Source organism: Emys orbicularis, chromosome 2, assembly GCF_028017835.1.
Source record: "Emys orbicularis isolate rEmyOrb1 chromosome 2, rEmyOrb1.hap1, whole genome shotgun sequence".
Taxonomy (NCBI): domain Eukaryota; kingdom Metazoa; phylum Chordata; order Testudines; family Emydidae; genus Emys; species Emys orbicularis.
The window spans coordinates 176,197,787-176,224,500 of NC_088684.1; the positions used below are offsets into that span (position 1 = coordinate 176,197,787).

The 26,714-nt window shown below is 44.0% G+C and overlaps 1 protein-coding gene across 1 annotated transcript in view; it reads right to left on the bottom strand.

Annotated features, from left to right (window-relative positions):
* LOC135873590 (dynein axonemal heavy chain 5-like) overlaps nt 1-26,714 on the bottom strand; it is a 283,929-nt gene that overhangs the window by 87,387 nt on the left and 169,828 nt on the right. The window contains exons 59-62 of the mRNA XM_065398212.1: nt 25,311-25,478; nt 16,972-17,190; nt 12,262-12,438; nt 6,736-6,930 (exon numbers count right to left, since the gene is read on the bottom strand). Of these exons, the coding sequence (XP_065254284.1) occupies nt 6,736-6,930; nt 12,262-12,438; nt 16,972-17,190; nt 25,311-25,478 (759 nt within the window). The remainder of the gene's footprint in view (nt 1-6,735; nt 6,931-12,261; nt 12,439-16,971; nt 17,191-25,310; nt 25,479-26,714) is intronic.

The window sequence follows — 26,714 nt, forward strand, 5'->3', positions numbered from 1 at the left end:
ACACACACAATGAGATTTTGGACATTTGTCTTCCAAGTATGCTTGCTTCCATAGTGAGTATGCAAGGGTCTAGCGTGAACGTTGTGTTGGCTTTCAGCATGTTGTTTATACTTACCTCCCCACAAAGGGGCATTGGATGTTATCTAAGAATAACGCTTAATTTTGCATTGCATCAAGTACATGGTTTTATGTTTTCAGAAGGAATTTCAGCAGCTGTGCTTTGAGAAACCCATGAGGGATGAAGCTGATACATGGCACTAGCAATCCTAACCATTGGAAATAACTAACTCACTACTACAAGGAGTCCTTGTGGCACCTTAGAGACTAATACATTTATTTGGGCATAAGCTTTCATGGGCTATAACTCACTTCATCAGATGCATGGAGTGGAAAATACAGTAGGCAGATATAAATATACAGCACATGAAAAGATGGGAGTTGCATTACCAAGTGGGGTGGGGGGTCAGTGCTAACGAGGCCAATTCAATCAGGGTGGATGTGGCCCATTGCCAACAATTGACAAGAAGGTGCGAGTATCAACAGAGGGAAAATTACTTTTTGTAGTGACCCAGCCACTCCCAGTCTTTATTCAGGCCTAATTTGATGGTGTCAAATTACACTACTACAGGACAGGCCCAACAAAGAAAGTAATAGAACGCCACTAGCCATCACCTACAGTCCCCAACTAAAACCTCTCCAGTGCATCATCAAGGATCTACAACCTATCCTGAAGGATGATCCCTCACTCTCACAGATCTTGGGAGACAGGGCAGTCCTCACTTACAGACAGCCCCACAACCTGAAGCAAATACTCACCAGCAACTACACACCACACAACAGAAACACTAACCCAGGAATCAATCCCTGCAACAAACCCCTTTGCCAACTCTGTCCACGTATCTATTCAAGGGACACTATCATAGGACCTAACCACATCAGCCACACCATCAGGGGCTCGTTCACCTGAACATCTACCAATGTGATATATGCCATCATGTGCCAGCAATGCCCCTCTGTCATGTACATTGGCCAAACCAGACAGTCTCTACGCAAAAGAATAAATGGACACAAATCAGACATCAAGAATTGTAACATTCAAAAACCAGTAGGAGAGCACTTCAATCTCCCTGGACACTCAATAACAGACTTAAAAGTGGCCATTCTTCAACAGAAAAACTTCAAAAACAGACTTCAACGAGAAACTGCCGAGCTGGAATTAATTTGCAAACTTGACACCATCAAATTAGGCCTGAATAAAGACTGGGAGTGGCTGGATCACTACAAAAAGTAACAAGGACTCGTTGTTTTTGCTGATACAGACTAACATGACTACCTCTCTGATAACTAACTACTGATGACCTCTCAGGAGATGACTGATACAATCAAGGTTTGGATCTTTGCAAATCTTTACCATTATGGTAAAATTACAGCCAAAGCCATGTCTGTTTTGATCCTTGGGAGAGCAATTCTCTGCACTGGGATCAAAAGCTCCTCCTGATTTTGAAGAACTGGTGGCTATGAATCCTTTCCAGCAGCTGTACATTTATGAAGGGGTGTGTTTCTCTGGACAGGGTATTGATTGGCATGTTGACTGTGCATGGGTTTTAGTGTGTAACATGCAACCTGTGCCTTGCTGTGACTACCATAGGCACCGACTACATGGGTGTTCCGGGGCAGGAGCACCCATGGGGAAAAATTGGTGGGTGCTCTGCACCCACTGGCAGTTCCCCGCCCCAGCTCACCTCTGACTCTGCTCCACCTCCTCCCCTGAGCTGTTTTGCATGGCAAGCACTGGGGGGGAGGGGGAAGGAGCGGGAACACGGCGTGCTCAGAGGAGGAGGCAGGGAAGAGGCGTGGCCGGGGCGGGGATTTGGGGAAGGGGTCCAATAGGGGCAGGGAGGGGGCAGAGTTGGGGTGGGGACTTTGGAGAAGGGGTTGGAATGGGGGCGGGGCAGGGGTGGAGTCGGGGCGAGGGGTTGAGCACCCAACGGCACAGGGAAAAGTTGGCGCCTATGGTGACTACAACCAGCCACTTAAGAGTCTTGGTGTAGAGGCTGGATCAGAAGGAAGAGTCTTCTACAGGAAGTGTGGGCTCTTGTACACAAATCCTTTTTATCTTTGTCATGCTGAGGATTTTGTCAGTTTTGAGGAAAAATTATCTAGGTGTTTTTGGAAACACCTGCTCCAGATTTTTCTCTCTGCCGGGGTAACAGTCCCTTCATCGATGTCCTTGGTATTGGTAGCAACCAGTGGATTGTTATGCTGGCTTTAACAACGAGAGCCAAGGCCTCTCTGCAATCTCAGCTAGTAATTTTTCTAATGTTTCCCCCAATATCTCCTCACCTGGAAGTCTGCATGCACAATATATCTGTTTAGGATGAGTGATGGCTATTCATGGGTGTGACATAGCTTCCTTGTAGCCACCAAGTTGGAAACCTTTGCTCATTGCAGATCACAATCAGGGTTTGACCAGGACAGAACCCAAGACGTCTCACTCCAAGCAAGGATCATACTTTTAGACAATGAGCCACTTGTTTGCCACAGAGTAGGCTTTCCTTACTACATATATGAAAAGACTTTGATTTGAAAGGCTATAGCTGAGGCTTTGAAATTGCTGTGAAGTGTCTCATCACCATTATGCTCTATGACATCTTTTGGAGGAAGTCCCCTTCTGAAGTGGTGACTATGTCTTTCACTGGTGCAGCTACTGCTGCACCCACCTTAGGCTCCCAACATTTATGAAATGTCTTTGTTTTATATGAATATTTTAGTTTAACATTTGGTTTAAACTGATGTTCTCATTTGGATCTTATCATGCCCCCAAAGGAGGCATCAACAGCAGGGGTGAAAGTAACTTACAGGACTTACCGGTACTGCCAGAGTCCTGAGGGGGGCATGGCCTCATCCGGAAGAGGCGTGGCCTCAACCGGAAGAGGTAGGGTCTTTAAATCAACCCAGGGCTCCCAGCTGCAGAGGTGGCTGGGAGCCCCCGGGGCTCAGGGGCAAATTAAAGGGCCCGGGGCTCTGGCCGCCGCGGAGCTCTGGGCCCTTTAAATCCGCCCCCTCAGCTCTGGCTGCCGGAGCTGCGGGGAGGATTTAAAGGGCTCGGGGCTCCCCGCTGTGGCGGGGAGCTATGAGCCCTTTAAATCCCGGCCCCAGCCCGGGCACCAAGCTGCGGACAGGATTTAAAGGGCTCTGGGCTCCCCACAGCGGCAGGGAGCTCCGAGCACTTTAAATCCTGGCCCCAGCCCGGGCACCGAGCTGCGGGTGGGATTTAGAGGGCTCTGGGCTCCCTGCTGCGGCAGGGAGCTCCGAGCCCTTTAAATCCCAGCCCCAGCCCGGGCGCTGAGCTGCGAGCGGGATTTAAAGGGCTCTGGGCTCCCCACAGTGGCAGGGAGCTCCGAGCCCTTTAAATCCCGGCCCCAGCCCAGCTACCGGAGCTGCGGGCCGGATTTAAAGGGCTCTGGGCTCCCCGCCCTTTAAATCCCCGCCGCGGAAGCCGGTGCAGTCCGGCATGGCGTACTGGCTCTTGCCGGTACGCTGTACCTGACCGTACCGGCTTACTTTCACCTCTGATCAACAGGAACACATGTACCTAATAATGCTTGAAAAGGAAGATATTTTATTAATATTAAGAGTTCCTTGCAAGACACTGACTGACACTGTGTCCTGAAAAAGTCCTGTAGGGATGGATTTGTTTGGGTTCTTTTGTGATCCAGATGTGGTACTACTTCTCCTGCTGTTTACTGTGGGGAGGTAGTACACTATTTATCCTGGCCTCGGGACCTGTTCTGATAACTGGGCTCACAAACTGGGCCTAATTGTGAGCTCAACTGTAAAAAGTATATGAACGTTCATAAGATGTCACAATAACCTATAATGTTGATGGGAAAACATACAAAAAGGAGGCAGAACGACTAAATTAGTCCAAACAAAAAGGCCTCCTGATATAACTCACAGAATGTGGTAAGATCATGCTTGGTAAATACGAAAAGTGGAAACAGAAATCAGTGAGCCAAAATTGGTGTGTCAGAAACTAGGCCTAATTGGTGGACAAAATAATGAGGGGATGGTCTGTTCCAACCACCAGTTCCTTTTGGGGTCTGTGATGGGGTGTTACCAGCCCTGCCCTGGACAAGAAGGGGTTAACCCCATATTGTGGGTGGAGGACGCCACGCCTCCTCACCACTGCTGGGCATGCTCCAACTGGAGGCTCAGTATAAAAGAGAGCAGCCCAGCTCAGTCAGGGCTGACCACCGAAGAGAGGGGACGCACATTACAGGCTCCCTCCCAGCAGCTGCTGGAGCTCCAGATCGCCGAGGCAAAGTGCATCGAGAGCCAAGCAGGTACTCAGCTGCCGATGGAAGCCCAAGAGAGGACGGAGTTGTTGGGAGCTTCACAAGCTGATGACCCCAGATGCCCAGGAGATCTGTGGACAGCAACATTGGAAAAGAGGGTAGGAAGTAACCCAGGGGAACTAGACATTGATCCAGTTGTGGAACAGGGACAAAGGCAGTGTGTTTCAGATGGATCCCCACTGACCTAGTGGCGAATCCACTTGATGCTGACAGGGCCCTGGGTTGGGACCCAGTGGACTATGGAGGGCCCGGTCCCCACCCTGGCTGCTAGCTCTGGGTGGCAGCCCACTTCCCCCCTGGCTGCTAGGCCACACAGCCCTGATAAGTGGGCAGCCATATTGACTCTGGTCTCTAGGGCACACTGCCCCGTTTAAGAGGGCAGCCTCACTGACACTGGCCCTTAGGTCATACTGCCCTGGGGCTAAGGGTAGCCATTTGGACTCAGCCATGGGGCTATAACACCCTACCCCGACCCCAAAGGGTGACAGGGTGTACCAGACCCACGACAGCATCCTTAAAGAAAGATTTAAAGAAAAATAGCTACTGCAGTGAGTTTCACCATCATGGCTGCCATCCGCACTGTCTACTGGGACCTGGACTTGCATTATCCTAATCCTGAGACATGTTCTGATCAGACTGGGCCAGAGAGAGGCACCCAAATGACACTGCCATCTCTACTGGCTCCAGATGATTCCCAAGCATACCTGGGATGAAACGGGATTGGACTTTAACAGCAGCAGCAACAGCTACAGCCAATCTCAGATAACTTTTCTTTTCCCCAAAAGGACAATTATTACCATCTTTTTTACCATCTAAGAGTCTGTCAAACAAGGTTTTTTCCCCCCTTTTAAAAAGCTCTCTCCAGCTAAAGAGAACAAGCGATGTTGTTAAAATGAAAGCCTTATTGAGTACTTTACATTTCAAACTGTTTTTCCTTCTTTTCTTTATCTTTAATAAAAGGTTAAAAGGATTTTTAATGGTGTGTTTGCCATGGTAATTAAGCAGGCTGAGGTCTTCATATATCAAACCCCAGACCTCGTTTAACACTGTTTAATGTTGGACAGTGAGTGGGTATGTTAACACTTCTAGCCCATATATTCTATCTAAATTAATACTGCAGACCATACAACAGAGGAAGGGTACTGGTTGTTGAAGAATCTTGTTAACTGACTTGGGGAGTCTGAAAGGCCTGCTCCCCCAGGCTAGCTAACACCCAGTTAAATACTATATGTGCAACCTAGTACCACTCATGGCTTTCCTCAGTCAGTCAGGATCATTCTGATCATGGGAAGGGACTTCTCATCCCTTACCTCCCTGGAGGGGGAGCTAGGTAAGAGCCCTGCTACTTTCCCCAAGGAGCAGCAGAGGGCCCCTTTCAGGACTCAGCCCAGCCCTGTTGTGGGACTTACCTGCTGAGCTGGCCAGATAGCTTCCTCCTTGTCTTTTGGCTCTCTCCCTGAAAGCTCAGAAACACCTAGTGGGCTTTTCTGCTTTGAAGCCATGACTCCACAGGGCAGGGCAGGGACCTGACATGCCACTCTGGCTCCAAGCCCCATGCCCTGGGAAGTGGCAGGACATAATTCCCTCTCTAGAGAGCCTGTAAGTGCTGCCTTGTGTAGGGAGCACTGCTTACATTTAAGCCAGTTGTTTGCAGGACAGCTCAGCCATGCCCAAGTGGGGACAGAAGAGTCTGGCAGTGGCACATCCAAGTGGTTGAAACCACCACACTGCTATTTACCTGATACAGGGGAGGAGGAGGAGGAGGAAGATTATAACTTGCAACTGCACAAAAATGAATAAAAACAAAGATGATAAAACAAAATAGTTGGGAGAAAGTAAAAGGCCAATTTGTCATACTTCTGGAGGCAGAAAATCTGGTGGCTTGAGTTGAAGGGCAGAGCTTAGACTTGGAGCAACCAGCAACACCACTGGATCGCTCCTGAAGGGGCATTAGCCCATGAAAAATGAATGAGGAGAGAAGGTGTGCAACAGAAAGGGAACATTAATGTGGAAAGTGGACTGAACAAAACATCTATCTGAAGATCTCAGAGGTCTGGAATGTGACAGTAAGTCCCAAATCCCAAAGAGGATTGACTGGTGACTAGAGTGTGGGTGAGATGGTCAAAGATGTAGGATAAATACAAGTTATCACATGGATATCGTCCTTTTACATAAAGGCATAATATATATGTAATCTTTACAACATTTTTTTACATTTTTTCACCATGGACAGAATATAAAATGAAGACTTGATTCCAATTACCATAGTGCACAGCCAAAATATGGTAGTGTATAATTAACTTGTACTGGTTATTATACTATTAGCAATGATCTAACATGACACAAAGATGAAAAATGCTTTAAACAGAGAATGTACCTGGAGTTCATTATTTTTTTCCTTATTCTTAATCCAGATCTTTCCTTGACCTTGTGGGTCAATCAGCAAAGGATATCGAGATGCCTTTGTGACAATGATGCCATTCTGAATTGAAAGGTCATCATTTGGAAGACCCTGGAGGCTCCATTCTCCAATTGTAGTATTGTCAACAAGCATACTGATGAGGTTAAGATCCTAATATAAAAGATTAAATTATAATCTGTTAGCATGCTATTATTAAAAATGCTTAGTTGGAAGCTAAAGTTTCTGAAAAAGCAAACATACTTCACCTCGCTGCGTTTTAGAGCTTGGGCTCCAGCTTGAATGGGAATGCCTACACTGCTATTTTTAGCCCCATAGCATGAGCCCCGCAAGAACTGACTGGGACTCTGAGACTCGCTGCAATGTTTTGGTTTTTTATTTTGAAAAGTAGATGCACCTTAAGACAAAAAGGCTAAGTGACCTGACTGCTCCCACAGAGGGAGTCAGTGTCAGAGCCAGGATTAAACTGCAGGAGCACTTTGCTCCCAGTTCTGTTCTCAGTCCACAAGTTCACGAGCTACTCTCCTTTTTGCCAGCTCAGCTACAAGCAGCCACTTTATAGCCACATCTGCTGCAGGCAGCCTTTGTCTTCAGCTTCATCCTGTGAAGCACTGCCCAGTCCAGCTGTAAATTCATATCATGCCCTCCAATGGATCCGAAAGGGGGGGAGTGAATATCCCACAAACTCCAAATCATAGCAATTAATTTACATTTTCAAAGAAAAGGATTAGAAACTTACTGTTAAAATGTCAAGGCTTTCCCCAGCTTTCATTCTCTTTTAAGGCATGATTCTGCAAAGATTTACTCACATGCTTAACTTTACGTACTGTAAGTAGTCTGATTGGCTTCGACGGCCTACGTCTCCCCAATTTAGATGGGGTCAGAGCTAGGTTTGCTATTGCCAACCCCAAGAGTTCAGAAATCATGAGTCAGGCCTCCAAAAATCCAGAGATTTTAAAAATAATATAGTTTGAGTTCTTTTATTTGCCTTCTGTTTTGGAGGCTTTTCACGTTTTCATTCACATTTTCAAGGTTTCTCCGCAACTACTAGGGCTAGAAATATCTTTCTTTCTTAAATGTAAGCTGAGATTCTTACAAAAGCAGATGACTCTAGAGGATGGAGCTTTAAGAAAAACACCAAAAATTGCAAGACTTGTGATAAAAACATGTGCTGGGTCATTATCTGAGACTGCTATAACATGAAATATATGGCAGAATGTGGGTAAAACAGAACAGGAGACGTACAATTCTTCCTCAAGGAGTTCAGTCATAAATTTAATAACACATTATTTTTTTAATGAACATCATCAGCATGTTCTCTGGAATGGTGGCCGAAGCATGAAGGGGCATATAAATGTTTAACATATCTGGCACATAAATACCTTGCAACGCCACCTACAAAAGTGCCATGTGAACACCTGTTCTCACTGTCAGGTGACATTGTAAATAAGAAGCACTCAGAAGTATCTCCCATAAATGTAAACAAACTTGTCTGTTTTAGTAATTGGCTGACCAAGAAGTAGGGCTGAGTAGACTTGTAGGCTCTAAAGTTTTACATTGTTTTGTTTTTGAGTTCAGTTATGTAACAAACAAAAAATCTACATTTGTAAGTTACACTTTCACGATAAAAAGATTGCACTACAGTACTTATATGAGGTGAATTGAAAAATACTATTTCTTTTGTTTATCATTTTTTACAGTTTAAATATTTGTAATAAAAAATAATAATATAAAGTGAGCACTGTACACTTCGTATTCTGTGTTGTAATAGAAATCAATATATTTGAAAATGTAGCAAAACATCCAAAAATATTTAATAAATTTCAATTGGTATTCTATTGTTTAACAGTGCAATTAATCGCGATTAATTTTTTTAATCACAGTTAATTTTTTCAGTTAATCGCGTGATTTAACTTGGATTAATCGATAGCCCTAGTTAATAGTTACATTTGCAAAGGTGGATACCTAAAATTATACACCTAAATCTATATTTAAACTTTTAGATTACCTGACATTTAGAGGTTCCAAGCATCTGCAGCTCTTAGACTTCAGTAGGAAGTTTGGAGTGCTCAGCAATTTGAAACTCAGACCACTTGCCTAGCTATGGGGTCAGCTGTAAAGTTTACACATCCCAATTTGAAAATGGGTGCGTAAGTGACTTGGGCACCCTTGCACAGAGCAAGGCAGAGAAGTGAGATCTTCTGATGCTGAGCCCCTGTGCTTTAACTATAAAGCGGTGTTCTTCCTGGTTGGGAAAGTCCAGGGCTCTCCATCTGCTGCCTATCATGAGCACTTAATTCACTGAAAAATTATTTTAAGACTATTGCACACACACTCATTGAAATTTTGTTTGTCTTTGAAGGACAGCTAGCTAAGCAGAATAGTCAAGTATGTCTTGAAACCTCATACTAATTGTGACAGTCTATGTCCAGCATGTCTAATGTGAAAAAACAAAATAAGTGATCAGTACAGAAACAATTTAAGAAAGATAATTCCCCAAATTCCGAGGGAAGGTGGCTGAGTAAAAATGTAGTCAGAATAACTCTAGAGAAACAGAATTACAGGTCACTAATTTCTCCTTCTCCAAGGACACTGTACTCCAAGGTTCCCACTCCTGGAGAGTAAGAAGCTTGGGGAATGTTCCAAAGGCAAATATGGCTACAAGAACCTTTTGATAATGAGTGTTTGGAGAAAGTCCTCTCTGGGATAGGCATGGCTAGAGTGTGGGCAGGATGCGACAGGGGTGGAGGGGTGGGGAGGAATCATTCTTCCAGGCCATGGAATAGGAGCGAAGCTGCTCCCAGGCTATTAGCACAGCCTAAGGACTGGAGCAGGTACTACAAGCCTAGCATGTCCTCATGCGGGTAGCAGGGGAGAAGAGGGGAAGATCCACATAACAGCTGATCTGTCAGCCCTGGCCTGATCCATACCTCCACAAGACCCACTACAAATAGCCACACTAAGAGCTTCAGGAGCTGGGTTCTTTGGGGTGCAGACCTCTGTATGGACTCATGGATTCCTGCTGCCCAGCCTGCCCTAAACTCTGGAGCCACAGTGGCTCTGTTCCCCCTGTGTCTGCAGGAGAGGGGCTTGTCTAAACACACAGTTGCAGCGATTTAGCAAAAGGTGTGATGTTCAACCAATGCAACCTTGTGTGTGGATAATCTATGTCAGTTTAATCCTGTAAACAGAGACAAGCCAAACTGATGTGTGTCCATGCACAGGAAATTGCATTGGTTTAAGTCAGTGGTTTTCAAACTTTTTCTGGCGAACCAGTTGAAGTAAATTGTTGATGCCCGCGACTCAACTGAGCTGGGGATGAGGGGTTTGGGGTATGGGAGGGGCTCAGGGCTGGGGCAGAGGGTTGGCATGTGGGGGTGGGGACTGTGGGGTTGGGCCGGGAATGAGGGATTCAGAGTGTGGGAGGGGGCTCTGGGCTGGGGCAGGGGGTTGGGGTGTGGGAGGGGGTCAGGGCTCTGGGCTGGGGGTGCAGGCTCTGGACTGGGGCCGGGGATGAGGGGTTTGGGGTGCAGGAGGGGGCTCTGGGTTTGGGGGGGCTCAGGGCTGGGGCAGGGGATTGGGGTGCAGGAGGGGGTCAGGGCTCTGGGCTGGGGGTGCAGACTCTGGGGTGGGGCCAAGGATGAGGGATTTGGGGTACAGGAAGGGGCTCTGGGTTTGAGGCAGGGGCTCAGGGCTGGGGCAGGGGATTGGGGCGTGGGGTTGGGGTGCAGGCTTCCCACTGCGCCCTGGAAGCAGCCAGCAGCAGGTCCGGCTCCAAAGCGGAGGCGTGCAAGCAGCTCCGCATGGCTCTCACCCGAAGGCACCGCCCCACCCCACCCCCACGGCGGGGGCAGCGCGCAGAGCCCCATGTCCCCCCCGCCTAGGAGCCAGACCTGCTGCTGGCCACTTCTGGGGTGCAGCGCGGTGTCAGAACAGGTAGGAACTAGCCTGCCTTAGCTGGGCAGCACCGCCCACGGGACTTTTAACGGCCCGGTCGACAGTGCTGACCAGAGCTGCCGTGACCCAGTGCCTTACATTCCGTGACCCAGCACTGGTTCACAACCCACCGTTTGAAAACCACTGGTTTAAGTAAATCAGCTTAACATCACACAGTTAGTTAAAATGGTGCAACTATGTGTAGACAAGGCTGAGGGACAGGATTAGGACATGGCTGCACTTACTTTCTAATTTCTAATGTATGTGAGTGTAGAAATAACATTTCCCTATTCTAAAGCTACAGCGTTCTGTACTATAGTTGGTTTTAAGAACATTTTCATGTCACTTTAAAACTTAAAATCAAACAAACTACACTGAGATTAAAAATGAAGCATGAAGCATGAAGCCTGAGAAACGGAAAAGCTGTTTAGTTCCATTTTACAAACATTTTCTAGCAAATCTCGATTATCCTAATGTTATACTTAAGTAACCCTAAATCCTAGTAAACTTTATTGTGCGAGTGAGGAGTCAATTGCTTTGACAACTTAATCTGTAAGAACAGTGGGTTAAAGTATTCATTACACAATCTGGCAGAAATATGAAACAAATAACAGGAGCTTTCATCCGAATCCATCCTTGATATTCATGGCTTTATACTTCAGAATCATAACAACAAAATAAGTGATTCTAGGTTGACCAGATGTTTAATGCAACCAAGAGTCCTGTGGCACCTTAAAGACTAACAGATGTTTTGGAGCATAAGCTTTCATGGGTGAATACCCACTTCGTCAGAGGTTTAATGTTGGTGGGAGGGATAGTGGATAACAACAGAAAGGGATGGTCTTGGTGGCAACAGGAAGAGGTGCTTGGGAGAGTAAGAGAAGGGAACCTCTGCTCTCCTCAGCCAAACAAGCCTCTTCCCTCTCCTACAGGAGGAGTGCGGGTTAAAGGATAAGTACAGAGGGGTGGGGAAGTCCCTGAAAAGTTCTGGCAAGAGTGTGATAATCCTTTTAGGGGGAAGTCCTTGAAGCACACACGTACTCATTGCTTTTAGTGAAACTCACGTGGTCACACCTTGAAAATAAGGATATTTTGTTTTTTAGGGGCACAGTCACCCTATACATGCTGACAGGGATCTGGTGCCTAAAATTGCCGCCACTGACTTCAATGGGAGCAGGAGCAGGCTCTTTTTTATATTATCTTACTGTCACTAAATACCGTATATAGCTAAAGTGATTTACAGAAATATTAACATAAGGGGTTCTCAGATTACAGTAACCTGGTTGAATTTGCTAACTCCACCATGCGATTCAGTATGTGCAGGATTTATGATGTACTGAAGTAAAAAGAGAGGATTTTTGAATGAGATTTTTTTATATTAGCATATTTGCCAAGTTTTTTATTTTTATTTTTTAAAAAGAAGGAGATGGAACTTGACAGCCTGTAAATCTTTTCAAATTATTTCTCTGTTAAGGATTAAATGTTCTTAACAGTATTTCTCTGTGGGGCACAATAATGTATCTTTTTCTAGAACGCAGGAATACTTACGTCACTATATGGAATCCTATTTCGATCCATTTCTGTCTTCCACAGCCGGAGCAGCAGGTTCCTATACTCCTGATTGAATGGCCCAGAGTAAGAGAGAAATCCAGTGGCTAGAAGAACATTTCCCACTAATCGAATAATTTGATTTTGAAAATTTTTGCTGCTTTCTGTCCAACGAATCTAAATTTTAAAATGTTGTAAAGAACTTTGTTAAATAGGCACAAAATTCAACTGAAGTTCAAATCAAAGCATCTATTTTTTCTTCCCGGGATATTTTTACTGCTAATTGAACCAAGAGTGTTTTGGGCTTAAAACATTCTATTCTGAAAGCATAAGAAGTTTCCTAAATAATTTTTTGAAATTATTCCCTTACTGTTATGAATTTCTATTCTCATTTGTTTTGTATGCACTATGGGCCTGGTCTTACAATCTTTACTTAAACAAAACTCTCATTAAAGCCAGCGACAGATTTGTCCAAGTGAAGACTGCAGGACCAGGCTCTGTGTATCCCCTTATCGTGCTGTCGGTCGGTCTCTGAAAGTATAGCAGACTCACAGGTCCGGAAAGATCTTACAGCTCAAGACCCATGAAAACTCACCATACTGAATTGCAGACACATGTTCAGATTTGCTCTTTCAGTTTATGTATTGGCTTAAAAATATGTAGCCAAAGCTTTCAACACTTTTCATATATATTTAAAACACAATAAAAAAACGACAGCTTTTTCTCCTCAAACTTTGAGACTTTGTGGATGCAATGGTGGAGGCAAAAAATGTCTTTATAGTTCCTGCACAGCATATACTTGATGACTGAATCAATTAGATCAAGTCTTGCACCACCACTGGTCCAGCTGTCCCTGTTTCTGCTTCAGCAGTCACAAGTCCTCCATAAACAGGGTGACTTGTGAAGAACCTAGGGAAGAAGGCACCAAGGAGCCAACCCATCAAACTGAAAGACACACGGTGAAATCCTGGGCCCACTGGAATCAATGGCAAAACTCTCATTGACTTCACTGAGGCCAGGATTTCACCCAAACAATTATTATAAGGTGCTACCAAATGATCAACAGAGATGAACAGTATCCTCCTTCAGAGTCCTCTGGAAAGGTTCAGGTTCCATTAGCCTCTGAAGCCGGGCCATCAAAGCAGTTCCCTCACCCTGACAAAAAAAAGGCAACTTCAAGCTCAAAGCACATGGGGCAATGGTCACTCCATGACATGGTCAAAATTTCCAACCCTAATGTGTTTTTGGGTTCAAAAGATATATTCAGTATTTATCGGAAGCACACACAATTTCGTAAAGGCAATGCTCCTCATAGTCTATCTTCAGATATGCATTCTGAATGGAAAACAAAGTATTTTAAAGATCTGAAATGCTGCCAGGTCTTATTGTTCTAATGGGTGAAAACTATAACAACATCTGTGACCCGATGCTGTCTTGCCCATGGGATACTGACAAATCAAAGTTATACCCTATTGGTTAACATGTTTGTCAACTCACAGACCTGCAACTGAAAACAGTTTTGCAGGGAAGTAGTCAATACTTTGAACTACTATTCTTGGGTATATATAAAAAAGAACAATTCTTTTCATAATATTTAATTCAAATGTTTAATTAAAGACCTATTTCATGATCATGAAACTTGGTGGGATAATACACATGATTGGAATGTTGGTGTGGATGGATACAGCTTGCTCAGGAAGGATAGACAGGGGAAAAAGGGAGGAGGTGTTGCCTTATATATTAAAAATGTACACACTTGGACTGAGGTAGAGATGGACATAGGAGATGGAAGTGTTGAGAGTCTCTGGGTTAGGCTAAAAGGGGTAAAAAACAAGGGTGATGTCATGCTAGGAGTCTACTACAGGCCACCTAACCAGGTGGAAGAGGTGGATGAGGCTTTTTTTAAACAACTAACAAAATCATCCAAAGCCCAAGATTTGGTGGGGATGGGGGACTTCAACTATCCAGATATATGTTGGGAAAATAACACAGCGGGGCACAGACTATCCAACAAATTCTTGGACTGCATTGCAGACAACTTTTTATTTCAGAAGGTTGAAAAAGCTACTAGGGGGGAAGCTGTTCTAGACTTGATTTTAACAAATAGGGAGGAACTCGTTGAGAATTTGAAAGTAGAAGGCAGCTTGGGTGAAAGTGATCATGAAATCATAGAGTTTGCAATTCTAAGGAAGGGTAGAAGGGAGAACAGCAAAATAGAGACAATGGATTTCAGGAAGGCGGATTTTGGTTAGCTCAGAGAGCTGATAGGTAAGGTCCCATGGGAATCAAGACTGAGGGGAAAAACAACTGAGGAAAGTTGGCAGTTTTTCAAAGGGACACTATTAAGGGCCCAAAAGCAAGCTATTCCGCTGGTTAGGAAAGATAGAAAATGTGGCAAAAGACCACCTTGGCTTAACCACGAGATCTTGCATGATCTAAAAAATAAAAAGGAGTCATATAAAAAATGGAAACTAGGACAGATTACAAAGGATGAATATAGGCAAACAACACAGGAATGCAGGGGCAAGATTAGAAAGGCAAAGGCACAAAATGAGCTCAAACTAGCTACAGGAATAAAGGGAAACAAGAAGACTTTTTATCAATACATTAGAAGCAAGAGGAAGACCAAAGACAGGGTAGGCCCTCTGCTTAGTGAAGAGGGAGAAACAGTAACAGGAAACTTGGAAATGTCAGAGATGCTTAATGACTTCTTTGTTTCGGTCTTCACCGAGAAGTCTGAAGGAATGCCTAACATAGTGAATGCTAATGGGAAGGGGGTAGGTTTAGCAGATAAAATAAAAAAAGAACAAGTTAAAAATCACTTAGAAAAGTTAGATGCCTGCAAGTCACCAGGGCCTGATGAAATGCATCCTAGAATACTCAAGGAGCTACTAGAGGAGGTATCTGAGCCTCTAGCTATTATCTTTGGAAAATCATGGGAGACGGGAGAGATTCCAGAAGACTGGAAAAGGGCAAATATAGTGCCCATCTATAAAAAGGGAAATAAAAACAACCCAGGAAACTACAGACCAGTTAGTTTAACTTCTGTGCCAGGGAAGATAATGGAGCAAGTAATTAAGGAAATCATCTGCGAACACTTGGAAGGTGGTAAGGTGATAGGGAACAGCCAGCATGGATTTGTAAAGAACAAATCATGTCAAACCAATCTGATAGCTTTCTTCGATAGGATAACGAGTCTTGTGGATAAGGGAGAAGCTGTGGATGTGGTATACCTAGACTTTAGTAAGGCATTTGATACGGTCTCGCATGATATTCTTATCGATAAACTAGGCAAATACAATTTAGATGGGGCTACTATAAGGTGGGTGCATAACTGGCAGGATAACCGTACTCAGAGAGTTGTTATTAATGGTTCCCAATCCTGCTGGAAAGGCATAACGAGTGGGGTTCCGCAGGGGTCTGTTTTGGGACCGGCTCTGTTCAATATCTTCATTAACGACTTAGATATTGGCATAGAAAGTACGCTTATTAAGTTTGCGGATGATACCAAACTGGGAGGGATTGCAACTGCTTTGGAGGACAGGGTCATAATTCAAAATGATCTGGACAAATTGGAGAAATGGTCTGAGTTAAACAGGACGAAGTTTAACAAAGACAAATGCAAAGTGCTCCACTTAGGAAGAAAAAATCAGTTTCACACATACAGAATGGGAAGAGACTGTCTAGGAAGGAGTACGGCAGAAAGGGATCTAGGGGTTATAGTAGACCACAAGCTAAATATGAGTCAACAGTGTGATGCTGTTGCAAAAAAAGCAAACATGATTCTGGGATGTATTAACAGGTGTGTTGTGAGCAAGACACGAGAAGTCATTCTTCTGCTCTACTCTGCTCTGGTTAGGCCTCAGCTGGAGTATTGTGTCCAGTTCTGGGCACCGCATTTCAAGAAAGATGTGGAGAAATTGGAAAGGGTCCAGAGAAGAGCAACAAGAATGATTAAAGGTCTTGAGAACATGACCTATGAAGGAAGGCTGAAAGAATTGGGTTTGTTTAGTTTGGAAAAGAGAAGACTGAGAGGGGACGTGATAGCAGTTTTCAGGTATCTAAAAGGGTGTCATAAGGAGGAGGGAGAAAACTTGTTCACCTTAGCCTCTAAGGATAGAACAAGAAGCAATGGGCTTAAACTGCAGAAAGGGAGGTCTAGGTTGGACATTAGGAAAAAGTTCCCAACTGTCAGGGTGGTTAAACACTGGAATAAATTGCCTAGGGAGGTTGTGGAATCTCCATCTCTGGAGATATTTAAGAGTAGGTTAGATAAATGTCTATCAGGGATGGTCTAGACAGTATTTGGTCCTGCCATGCGGGCAGGGGACTGGACTCGATGACCTCTCGAGGTCCCTTCCAGTCCTAGAATCTATGAATCTATGAATCCTATTGAAGTTAAAGGGAGTTTTGCCAGTATTGCACCCAGTGCTTGAACCAAACCCTTAGCCCAACACGAATTGCAGAATCATGATCTAAATGTGCATACAAAAGAGCCATATTAACTCAACAGGCTATTATAACTTTGTTATATACACACAGCTCAACCAAGAATTTTACATATATATAAGCAAAACACAATAACATTCACACTACAGTATATAGATGTCACTTTTTGTTTGTCAATTTATTTGGCACTATTGATTGTTGCTATGGATTGTGCTCAAAGCAATTAATTTTTGCCGGATCTCTGCTCAGCTGCATCAATACCTTTTCTCCACCTAATCCTTCAATTAGGGCTGTGGCATTATTCATCTTCCGTCTGCATGCCTCAGCATCATCCAGTAAAGTCTGTTTCTCTTGCATGGCAGCATTATACATGGCTTGTACTTGGTCCAATTCCCTCTGTTTCTCATCAAGCTGGTTCTGTGCATTATTTAATTCCGTTTGGGCAACTGCTAGCCTTGCTTCCTGCAGCGCTAGATTTGCCTACAAAAATTTAGAGTGAAAAATATTAAATCCCAATTATCTGACAGTTCTAACTCATAGCATTCATTCCATACTACTATAGTGTGGTATGTACTGTACAGTACCTGGGTATTATTTTAATACAACGCTTTGTTTGAAACCACAAAATTTGAATATAGTTTCTTTTTTCAATTATAGTTATTGCTGGCAAGAAATCACAACATTAAGCGGCTTGGTGTAATATTAAACTGCTTTGATTAGTTAGTAATTTCAGGCTGATCAGTTAATCATACAATGCATCTTCATTTTCAACAGTTCAGAATCGGCAGTGCACTCGAAGACCATCATGAAACAGCTGTACGCTAGGGACATTAGGCAATCGGTTCAGTATTATACCCAAGACTCAAACTTTTGTAATTTCTTCTCAGGGCAAGAACAAATGACAACTGTGACTTTTGAATTATGAATAGCTAATTATGGAAACTACTGATTTTCCTCCCAATTACTTCTGTGATAAAAGTAAAAGGAAGCACAATATACCACTTGCACTAAGCATGCATTTTTGCTCTTCTGGGAGCTAAAATCCAATCACCATGCTTCACCTAACTGTTTAATTCTTAATTACTAATATTTAATCGTTGAAATCTGAGCTCATGACTGGTACATTCCTACCAGACAAAACTGATGTTTATTCAATGAATTATGAAAAGTTTATTCCAATATATACATAATTGTAAAAAATCAGGGAGCAACTAAAGAAAACCCTGCTTAGTAATCACATTTATAAATAAAGATTGTTTCCAGCTGAACTGGTTATTTTTGAATTTAATGAGCATCTGGTTTAATCAGCATGTAACTTAACTCTATACTCCTTTTGTTACAAGAGTTCTGAAGTGGTCATGCATTTTCTGTCAAAAGCTTTATTAACCGTATATATCTCATAAAAGGTCTCACTTAGGCAAATATCTCCCACCTTGCCCAAGCCAATAAACAAATAGAACATTGACACCATTAGGATGACTCTGTAAACGGTCTAAACAAGCACTGGTTTGTAACACAGGGCTCTGCTAAGAAAATGTCCTTAATTCTAATTATAATATGCTTGAAATCCAGTGAATTGTCCTTGCTTTAGTTAGTGAAATCCTTGTGAAAAAGAAAAGCCAAGTGCATGTCTTGAGATTTTATCCCAAGAGCAGGGCTGGATTTAGTGGCAGGTGATCCAGGCAATTGCCTGGGGTGCCACGCTTGGGGGGTGCCAGGCTCGGGGTGCTGGCTAGTTTACTCAAAATCAACTGACAAAGTGTTGTTTTTGTTGCAAAATATTTGACAAGAATGCCAAATTGTTGCTTGTGTTTTCTGGGTACAATTACTGGCATGACTTAGCTGATGCTCTGAAGCAACATGAAAAGTCACCTGGCCATTTTATGCCCTACTCCAAATGGATGGAGGTCGAGTCTAGGCTCAAGCTAAATAAATGCACAGACGCAGAAAACCAACACATTATTACTGTAGAAACCCAGCATTTCAAGGAACATGCTCAAGTGTCTGATCTCAATTACCCTCTTCCTTGCAAATATGGGAGGCCGGTGACCCGGCTGCCTGGGGAGGCTAACGCTCGGCTCCTCCCCTTGTGCCTCAGGCCCTGCTCCTCTCCTTCTGTCCCCTCTCCCCCACAGGAGCCCAAAGCACCCCCACCGTGCCCCCCTGACCCCAGTGCCGGATGGCCGGGGGGCGAGGACCCAGCCCCGTTGCGCCACAGCCTCAGCTCCCACAGCCCCTGGGCGGCGCGGCCACAGCACCCCAGCCCCGGTGGTGTGGGTGGCTGGGCAGTGCAGCTGCCACGCTCCCAGCTCCAGGACTCTGGGTGTCTGGGCAGCACGGTCGCCATGCCCCCAGCCGTGGGGCTCAGGGGCCAAGCAGCGCAGTTGCCACACCCCGAGCCCCGGATGGCCCCCAGTCCCAGTGCTCGGGCACCCACCCCCAGAGCGCCGGGCAGGCAGCGTGGCCCAGCACCAGCCGCCCCGATGACCCCGAGTCCCTTCAGGAGGCACAGTGGCCTGGGGGCAGAGCCACAGTAGGCTGTTTGGGGAGGCACAGCCTCCTCTTGCCTACGATACCCGCCGCCCATGCTTACAAAGAATAATTTGGCTTTCCAGAGCTCATTGGATATATTGTTCACTGAAATAATGGTAATTTCCTTGGTTTGGTAGAGCTCCTTGGGAAATACCACAATGTCATTCATGAGCACCTACACTGAGTGTTCATCAAGAAGCTGTGGACCATTACTGCAGCAAAGCAATACAAAACAAATTGATTGACCTTATGGAAAGGAACGTGCTTGATAACATATTGATGCAGCTCGGCAAAGCCAGGTACTATGCCGTAATAATGGATTCCACACTCCCTACCTTAGTCACAGTGAAAAGATCTCATTTACAGTAAGATTTGTTGATGACGAGGATGGCTGTATCCAAGTAAAGGAACATTTTATCTGTTTCTGGTCTGTGGACAACTCTATTGGAAAAGGCCTAACAGAAATGTTCATAAATGGTTTGAATGAGATTAAAATAAAGTTTCAGGACTGCTGTGTCCAAGGCTACGACAACGGTGCAAACATGACAGGAAGAAACAATGGTGTCCAGGCAAGGATCTTTGCGTTGAATCCAAGAACTTTCTTTGTGCTTGCAGCTGCCATTCCCGCAACATGGTTGTGTCAGATGCAGCATCATTTTCTTTACATTCAGTATCTCTCTTCGGAGTACTACAAAGGATATACGTCCTGTTTTCAGCATCAATTATCAGGTGCAAGATCCTCACGGCCATGTTACAAATCTGACTGTGAAGCCGCTAAGTGATGCTTGCTGGGAGAGCTGCATTGACCGCGTAAGGCCAGTGAGTTACCAAGCAACTGAGGTTTATGACATACTGATGGAACTGGCACAGTCAAGTAAATCCGAGGCCAGAGTCCAACACAAGGTGCAAAGCCTACCAAACCAGATCACTGACTTCAAACATCTGGTCTCAATTGTGCTTTGGCACGATATCCTGTTCCAAATAAACATTGTAAGCAAGGCATTACTAACTCAGTTGATGGATATAACGACCACTACTACTTTGATGAGAAGCTGCCTTGATTTCTTTGTGGCCTACAGAGACAACGGATTTGAAGATGCTATCACTGCTGCCAAAGAAATGGCGGAAAATTTAGGAGTTGAGCCTGTCTTCAAGGAAACTCGTATTCATCAGAAGAAGAAACAGTTTGGTTACGAAGGCAGAGATGAAGTGATAGGAAGCTCGGAAGAAAAATTCAAGAGGGAGTTTTTTTGCTCATTCTTTGACACTGCTTGAGTGTCCATAGAAGGAAGGTTTGGACAAATGAAGCAGCATGAAAAGACCTGGGGAGGGGAGGGGTTTGTATTACCTTAGTAAGCTGCCGGCGGACAGGAAAACACTCTTGGACAATTGTACAGACCTTCACTGGACGCTGACACTTGGGGAATGTTCAGACGTCAATGATAAAGACCTCTATGTCAAATTGGACAACATCTGTCACATTCTGCAACACAGGAAGCACTCTCTTCTCCAATTCATTCATGATGCAGAGCTGACAGACACTTTTCCTAATCTGTGGATAACTTTGAGGATTCTGTTCACGCTGCCGGTCACAGTCGCAAATGGTAAGCGCAGCTTTTTGAAGCTCAGGCTCATTAAAACTTATCTTTGATCGATGATGGCTATTTTATCACTTCAAAATGCCATTGGTCAGTCTTCGGATCTCTGTAACACTTTGACAGTTTGCAAGGGCAAAGGTGAGAAAAGCAACCTTTTGAACTAAAGGACTAGAGTTAACATTCTAAGGCTGTCATCTACTGCAACACTATTTAATACTGGTCCACCAAAGGTTAGTGCTCAGTTCAATTTGTTGACGTTAGTACATTTCAGTTATTGTTAAAATTAAAAGGTTTCTATAAACTTAGAGGAAACCATTTTTATTTGCTTATATATGGCATGAATAAATACAGATTTACAGATCCTAGCATGCAAATTTATCATCTTATATGATAGGGATAAATCATGCATCAAAGTCATGAAATGGACTACAAATGCAATAAAAAATAAGGTATTCAAAAGTTTAATAAATGGGGGGGAAATCGCTGAAGATGCTCCTCGCCTGGAGCACCATATGGTCTAGAGCTGGTCCTGGCCAAGAGTGATAAAAAATACAGCATGAAGTCTGGTGGGCCCTAAAAGACACTGCTCTGTCAACAGAGAATTAGAAGAAAAAATCTGATTTATGTCAACAAAGGAAAAGTATATTGTTCCATGAATTCAACCTCAGGGGAACAGCAATGTCAACAAGAACTTCAGTAACTATTGTCACTGCATCTGCTGACATTCAGCAGATCATAGAGACCAGGCTGGTGATGGCAATTATTTTATAGTGGAGAAAAACAAGGAAAAATACACACCATGACACCTAAAGGCGAGGTGTGTGAGACAGAGAGAAGACTTGAGAGAGAGCTGGCCCCCCACAGAATGGGGTATTTGGAGCTGAAAGCTAATCCAACACGAAGAGGCAGGTCTTTGGGAGAAAAGAACTAAATAAATCAACTGGAAGAGAGAGCTTAGGTATCAGGGCTGCTGCAGAGTCAGTTTGGAAGTAGGAACTGCAGCTGAATCAATCTCCAGTCAAACTAACCAGTGCAGCTGGCCTGAAGTGGGCTGCCTGATTGGCTACCTCACCTGATTGGTTGGAAGAGTCAGCAGACTGGCTCTTCAACACAGCAGTTCAGCAGCTGCTCAAAACATTAGCCCATAGCTGGGATAGTTCTTGTGCCTGCTTGTTCCCACTCCTGTTCCTGCCTTGGACCCAGTCTTATCTCACTCCAGGGAAACCAGTCCTGACCCTTGGCTGCAATTCCTTACTTTTAGCTCTGGAATCTGACCTCTGACCCTGATTATGACCCTTAGCTCTGATTTCTGACTTCTGATTTGAACTCTGACCCTTGGCTCTGGTGCCTGGCCTCTGACTCCAGCTCTGACTCTGGTCTGTGACTCCTGGCTACCAACTCCTGCTCTACCCACTGGGCATGACTGTCCATGTCCTGGTCACTGACAGTGTGAGTAGCCAAGCACAAACAATAAGAGAACTAGGACTGATAGGGCAAGCATGGATTCGATAAAGATCAATATCTCTCTGACAGAGATAGTGGGAGCCCTACAAGACCTTGCAAGCGCAGATTGCTGTCCTGCAGGCACAGAATGCAGCCCTGTAAGCTCAAGCCATGCCACCTTCAGCTGTGACCCCTGCTCCTCATGGGCTCAAGCTCCCCCTAGCTGACAAGTTCCATGGCAATTCAGTGTCAGGTCATATTTCTTCTCTGTCCACAATCGTACCCTACTGACCAAGCCCGAGAGGGACTGATTATCATCCTGCTTCCCAGGGAGGCCCTGGCTTGGGCATTTCCACTCCTGGAATAATCAAGCCTGCTTCTGGGACAATTTCAGGACTTGGTTCAAGCTATGGTGATGATCTTCAATGACCCAAGTCACAAGTGTATGGCCAAAACCACACTTCAAGTGTTGTAGCAGGAACACTGGCCAGTTGCTAAATATGTAGTGGAGTTCTGACGTTTGGTAGAAGAGACCAAGTGGAATGAGGCTGCCCAGTGTTATCATTTCTGGCTCACCTTAATCAATTATATTAAAGATGAACTGGCATGGGTGGAATCTCTGTCCATTCCGGAAGCCTTAGCTGACCTATGCATCAAGATTGACAATCGCTTGACCAAACACTGTCAAGAAAAAAGATGGTCCTCTTGGCTCCTGCCAGCCCTAACTGGTTCAGCCCTTCTCCCATCACCAATCCCTTCCTTGTTGCCCAAACCCATGCAAGTTGAGGAAGCCCAGCCCTGCCTCTCAACATGGAGAAGAATCAATGCTGGGCATCAGCCTATGCCTATACAGCAGGGAACTAGAACACTTTGCATCAAACAGCCCTGCCAAGGTCCAATCTGTGCCCTGGTCATGAAAACATCAAGCACCAGCCTCGATAGGGGGTCCAGGCTGGGCTGGCATCCTTCCCCTCTCCCCAGCAGCCCACACCAACTCGTGTCTGCCAGTACCCTGGTGATGGCCAGTCAGGATCCAACATATTTCCAACTCCCTCTCAGGCTCTGGCACTCTGTGATGCCTGATACTAACCTAGAGGCACTAGTGGACTTGTTTGCCCTCAGGCAATTTCATAGACCTGGAGCTTGACCAACCACACAACATCCCCACCCAGTGCAAGGACTCCCCCAAGTTAGTGGAGTCCATAAATGGTTCACTCCTTTCATTGGGACTGGTCACCCACCGGATGGTTCCCCTACAGTTAACTGCCATTTGAACCACCAAGAAATTTTCCAGTTTGGACTAATTCCTGTACCAGATTCAATTGTTGTCCTTGGCATCCCCTGGTTCATCACCCACAACCTGCACATCTGCTGGTGGTCAGGCACAGTACACTTTAACTCTGTCTTGCCAACAGTCTGTTTCCCAAGAGCTGACTCAGGACCAGCAACCCACTGCAGTGTACTGTGTCCTCCTCCAAAGAATTCAAAAGGAGGATCCAAAGATGCAAAGGAAAGATGCAAAGGCAACTCCCATGACCTCCCCAACAGCTCCTGGGATTCCTGTTAAATATCAACACTGTGCAACATGTTCAACAAAAAGAAAGCCGACAGCATACCGCCTCCTCACAGCCATAACTTTAGGATTATAGGAAGTCCAGATAGTGACCCCTATAGTTAAGGTTACCATCATTTTGTTATACTAACCTGTTTGGCTTATAACTTTGCCAAACTTTAACTATTCAGGCTGATTATTATTTTATTTTTAATCAAAAACAGTTCAGAAGAGATGAGGGAAACTTTTTTCCCCATTGTAAAAAATTATTTCAAACTTTGTGTTGAGAAGCTCTAGCACAGGGGTAGGCAACCTATAGCACGCGTACCAAAGGCGGCACGCAAGCTGATTTTCAGTGGCACTCACACTGCCCGGGTCCTAGCCACTGGTCCGGGGGGCTCTGCATTTTAATTTAATTTTAAATGAAGCTTTTTAAACATTTTAAAAACCTTATTTCCTTTCATACAACAATAGTTTCGTTATATATTATAGACTTATAGAAAGAGACCTGCTAAAAATGTTACAAGGTATTACTGGCACGTGAAACCTTAAATCAGAGTGAATAAATGAAGACTCGGCACACTACTTCTGAAAGGTTGCTGACCCCTGCTCTAGCATCTCCATACTTTGGAGCAGGGACTTGAAATTAGTCCCAGAGGCATCCTAGTATCAGGAATGTATCTTTTTCTATCAAAGTGAAAAACCACCCACGTTTGCCCAAGTAAGCCTTAGAAAAATCTCACATACGCTCAGGAGAGATTTGTTAGAGTTTGGCAGCTAAATTCTCCAAAGATCCCATTTGCTCCAGCTCCTCACAGCTTCTACACGTGAACTGAACAGAAGATGCTCCATCCCAAGGTTGTGGAGGCTGAGCAGGAATTTCCTTGCAATTGCTCTTCCCAGCAGCAAGCCCCAAACAACCTTTCACTAGGCCCAGGGGAGACTCATAACACAGGCCCCCATCCCAGCCCACACAGACACACGAATTAAAGATATTTTTTGTCATGGTGATGGGCTTGTGGCCTTCTGGCTGAGCCCCTCCCTTGGACTGGGCCCTGGTAAAGTGTACCCATTTCTCCTCTGTACTTGGGGCCTGCCCCTCAGCAGGGAGCCACTGTTGCATTGTATTTTCAATATTCTTTCATGCTGGAGCCCAGGCAGAGTGAAGGAGAAGGAGAAGCTGGGCTCTGAATGAGCAAGGTCCTGTCTAAAAAAATAGTATGTGATCATGCAGTTAAAGTCTATATTATAATGTATATGCATCAGAGGTTGAATGAAAGTTGCACAAGCAAACTTAATTCTGGCATTTCCCAACTTTTAAATGCTTGACTTTCCAACCTTAAGGTTCTTTTAACATAGTTTCTTTCTAAGTAAATAGTTTAGTTATTTCAACTGTGATGTGAAGTTATTTTTAATCCATGTGTTTTAGCATTTTAACCCATCTCTCACTAGTGGAAAATAAATATATGAAATACCTTAAGGGGAAGGACTTCTTTATTAATACTGTAGAAGTATGCCATTGCTTGTGTCCATGAACATAGACCTGCTACATTCCCACAAACTTTTTTAGCAGTCTCCAGATTATAATCTTCCATGTCTAAATAAGGCTGTAGCAGTTCCACAATCTCTCCTGTAATTGAATCCTATTTAACAAAAAAGAAATATATACATTTATATATATATATATATATATACATATATACACACACACACACACAAAACACAATACATCATCTTATCATGCATGTAAAAGTAGAACACATTGTAAAGCCAAAAAACTGTAATTAGAGGATTTTATTTGCAAGAAATCTAAAGATAAAGTTAAATTATAAATTAAATTACGTGATTGTGACCAATTAATTTTCAGGCAAACATACAGTATGAAGACATGATCCTTACCAAAATAATAATCACTTTACAGTGTGCATAATTATACTTATTTTTACAATATCACTGTAAAATAATATTGTTCTTCAAAAATGTTTTTTCTTAAAAAGTGATTTGCCATTATATATTAAATCATTTCACTTCTCAACTCCTTTTCCCATTTACATGGGGCAGGAGGTGTCCACAGTTCTTCACGACTCCTGCCAGTCCATGGCACAGGTTCACAGGTCTCGGAGTGCCACTGTATTCTCTTCAAACTTCTCTTGACAGAGTCTTTCCATCGTACTCTCAGTCTTCCATGTCTTTTCTCGCTGCCATCTTCCTCCCATTCTTTCTTTGCTGGTTTCTTCCATTCTTATCACATGTCCAGCCCACCTCAAGTGTGCACTCTCCAGCCTCTCTATCACTGAGAGTCCCAAGTTCATCTTCCCCCTAATTTCTTCCAGGCACACACTGTCTACCCTCTGCTTGTCTGCCATTCTCCTCAGTATATTATTTTCAACTATCTGTATCTCCTTTTCTTAGATCTCCATAAGACCCACCATTTCCAAATCACAGAGCAGGCAGGAACAAATATATGCAGTGTACACTTTTCCTATCAGTTTGTTACTTAATTGCTGGTCCTCTTTTCAATTCTCCAGATCTCTCTCCAATTGCACTAGGTGTACTTCCCAAGCACACAAATTCATTCTTCTGCTTCTCTCCTGAAACCTACCAGTATATATTAAATATCCCTATTAATTATTATTATTAATAATCATTTATATTACTATTGCACCCAGAGTATTGTATTTGGGTTTATATTTCACTCAGTATTGGAATATGGTACTCTACACTTTTTTAAAAAAAATCTAGGTTGTACCTATATAGGATAAAGTTAGTCAAAGTTTTGCTAGAAAGATGATGGAGAATTTATATCCATATGACTTCAATAATTTAACACCAGTTTTAAAGCAATCCACTTATGGTCTTAATTTTCTTTTTGAACTTTT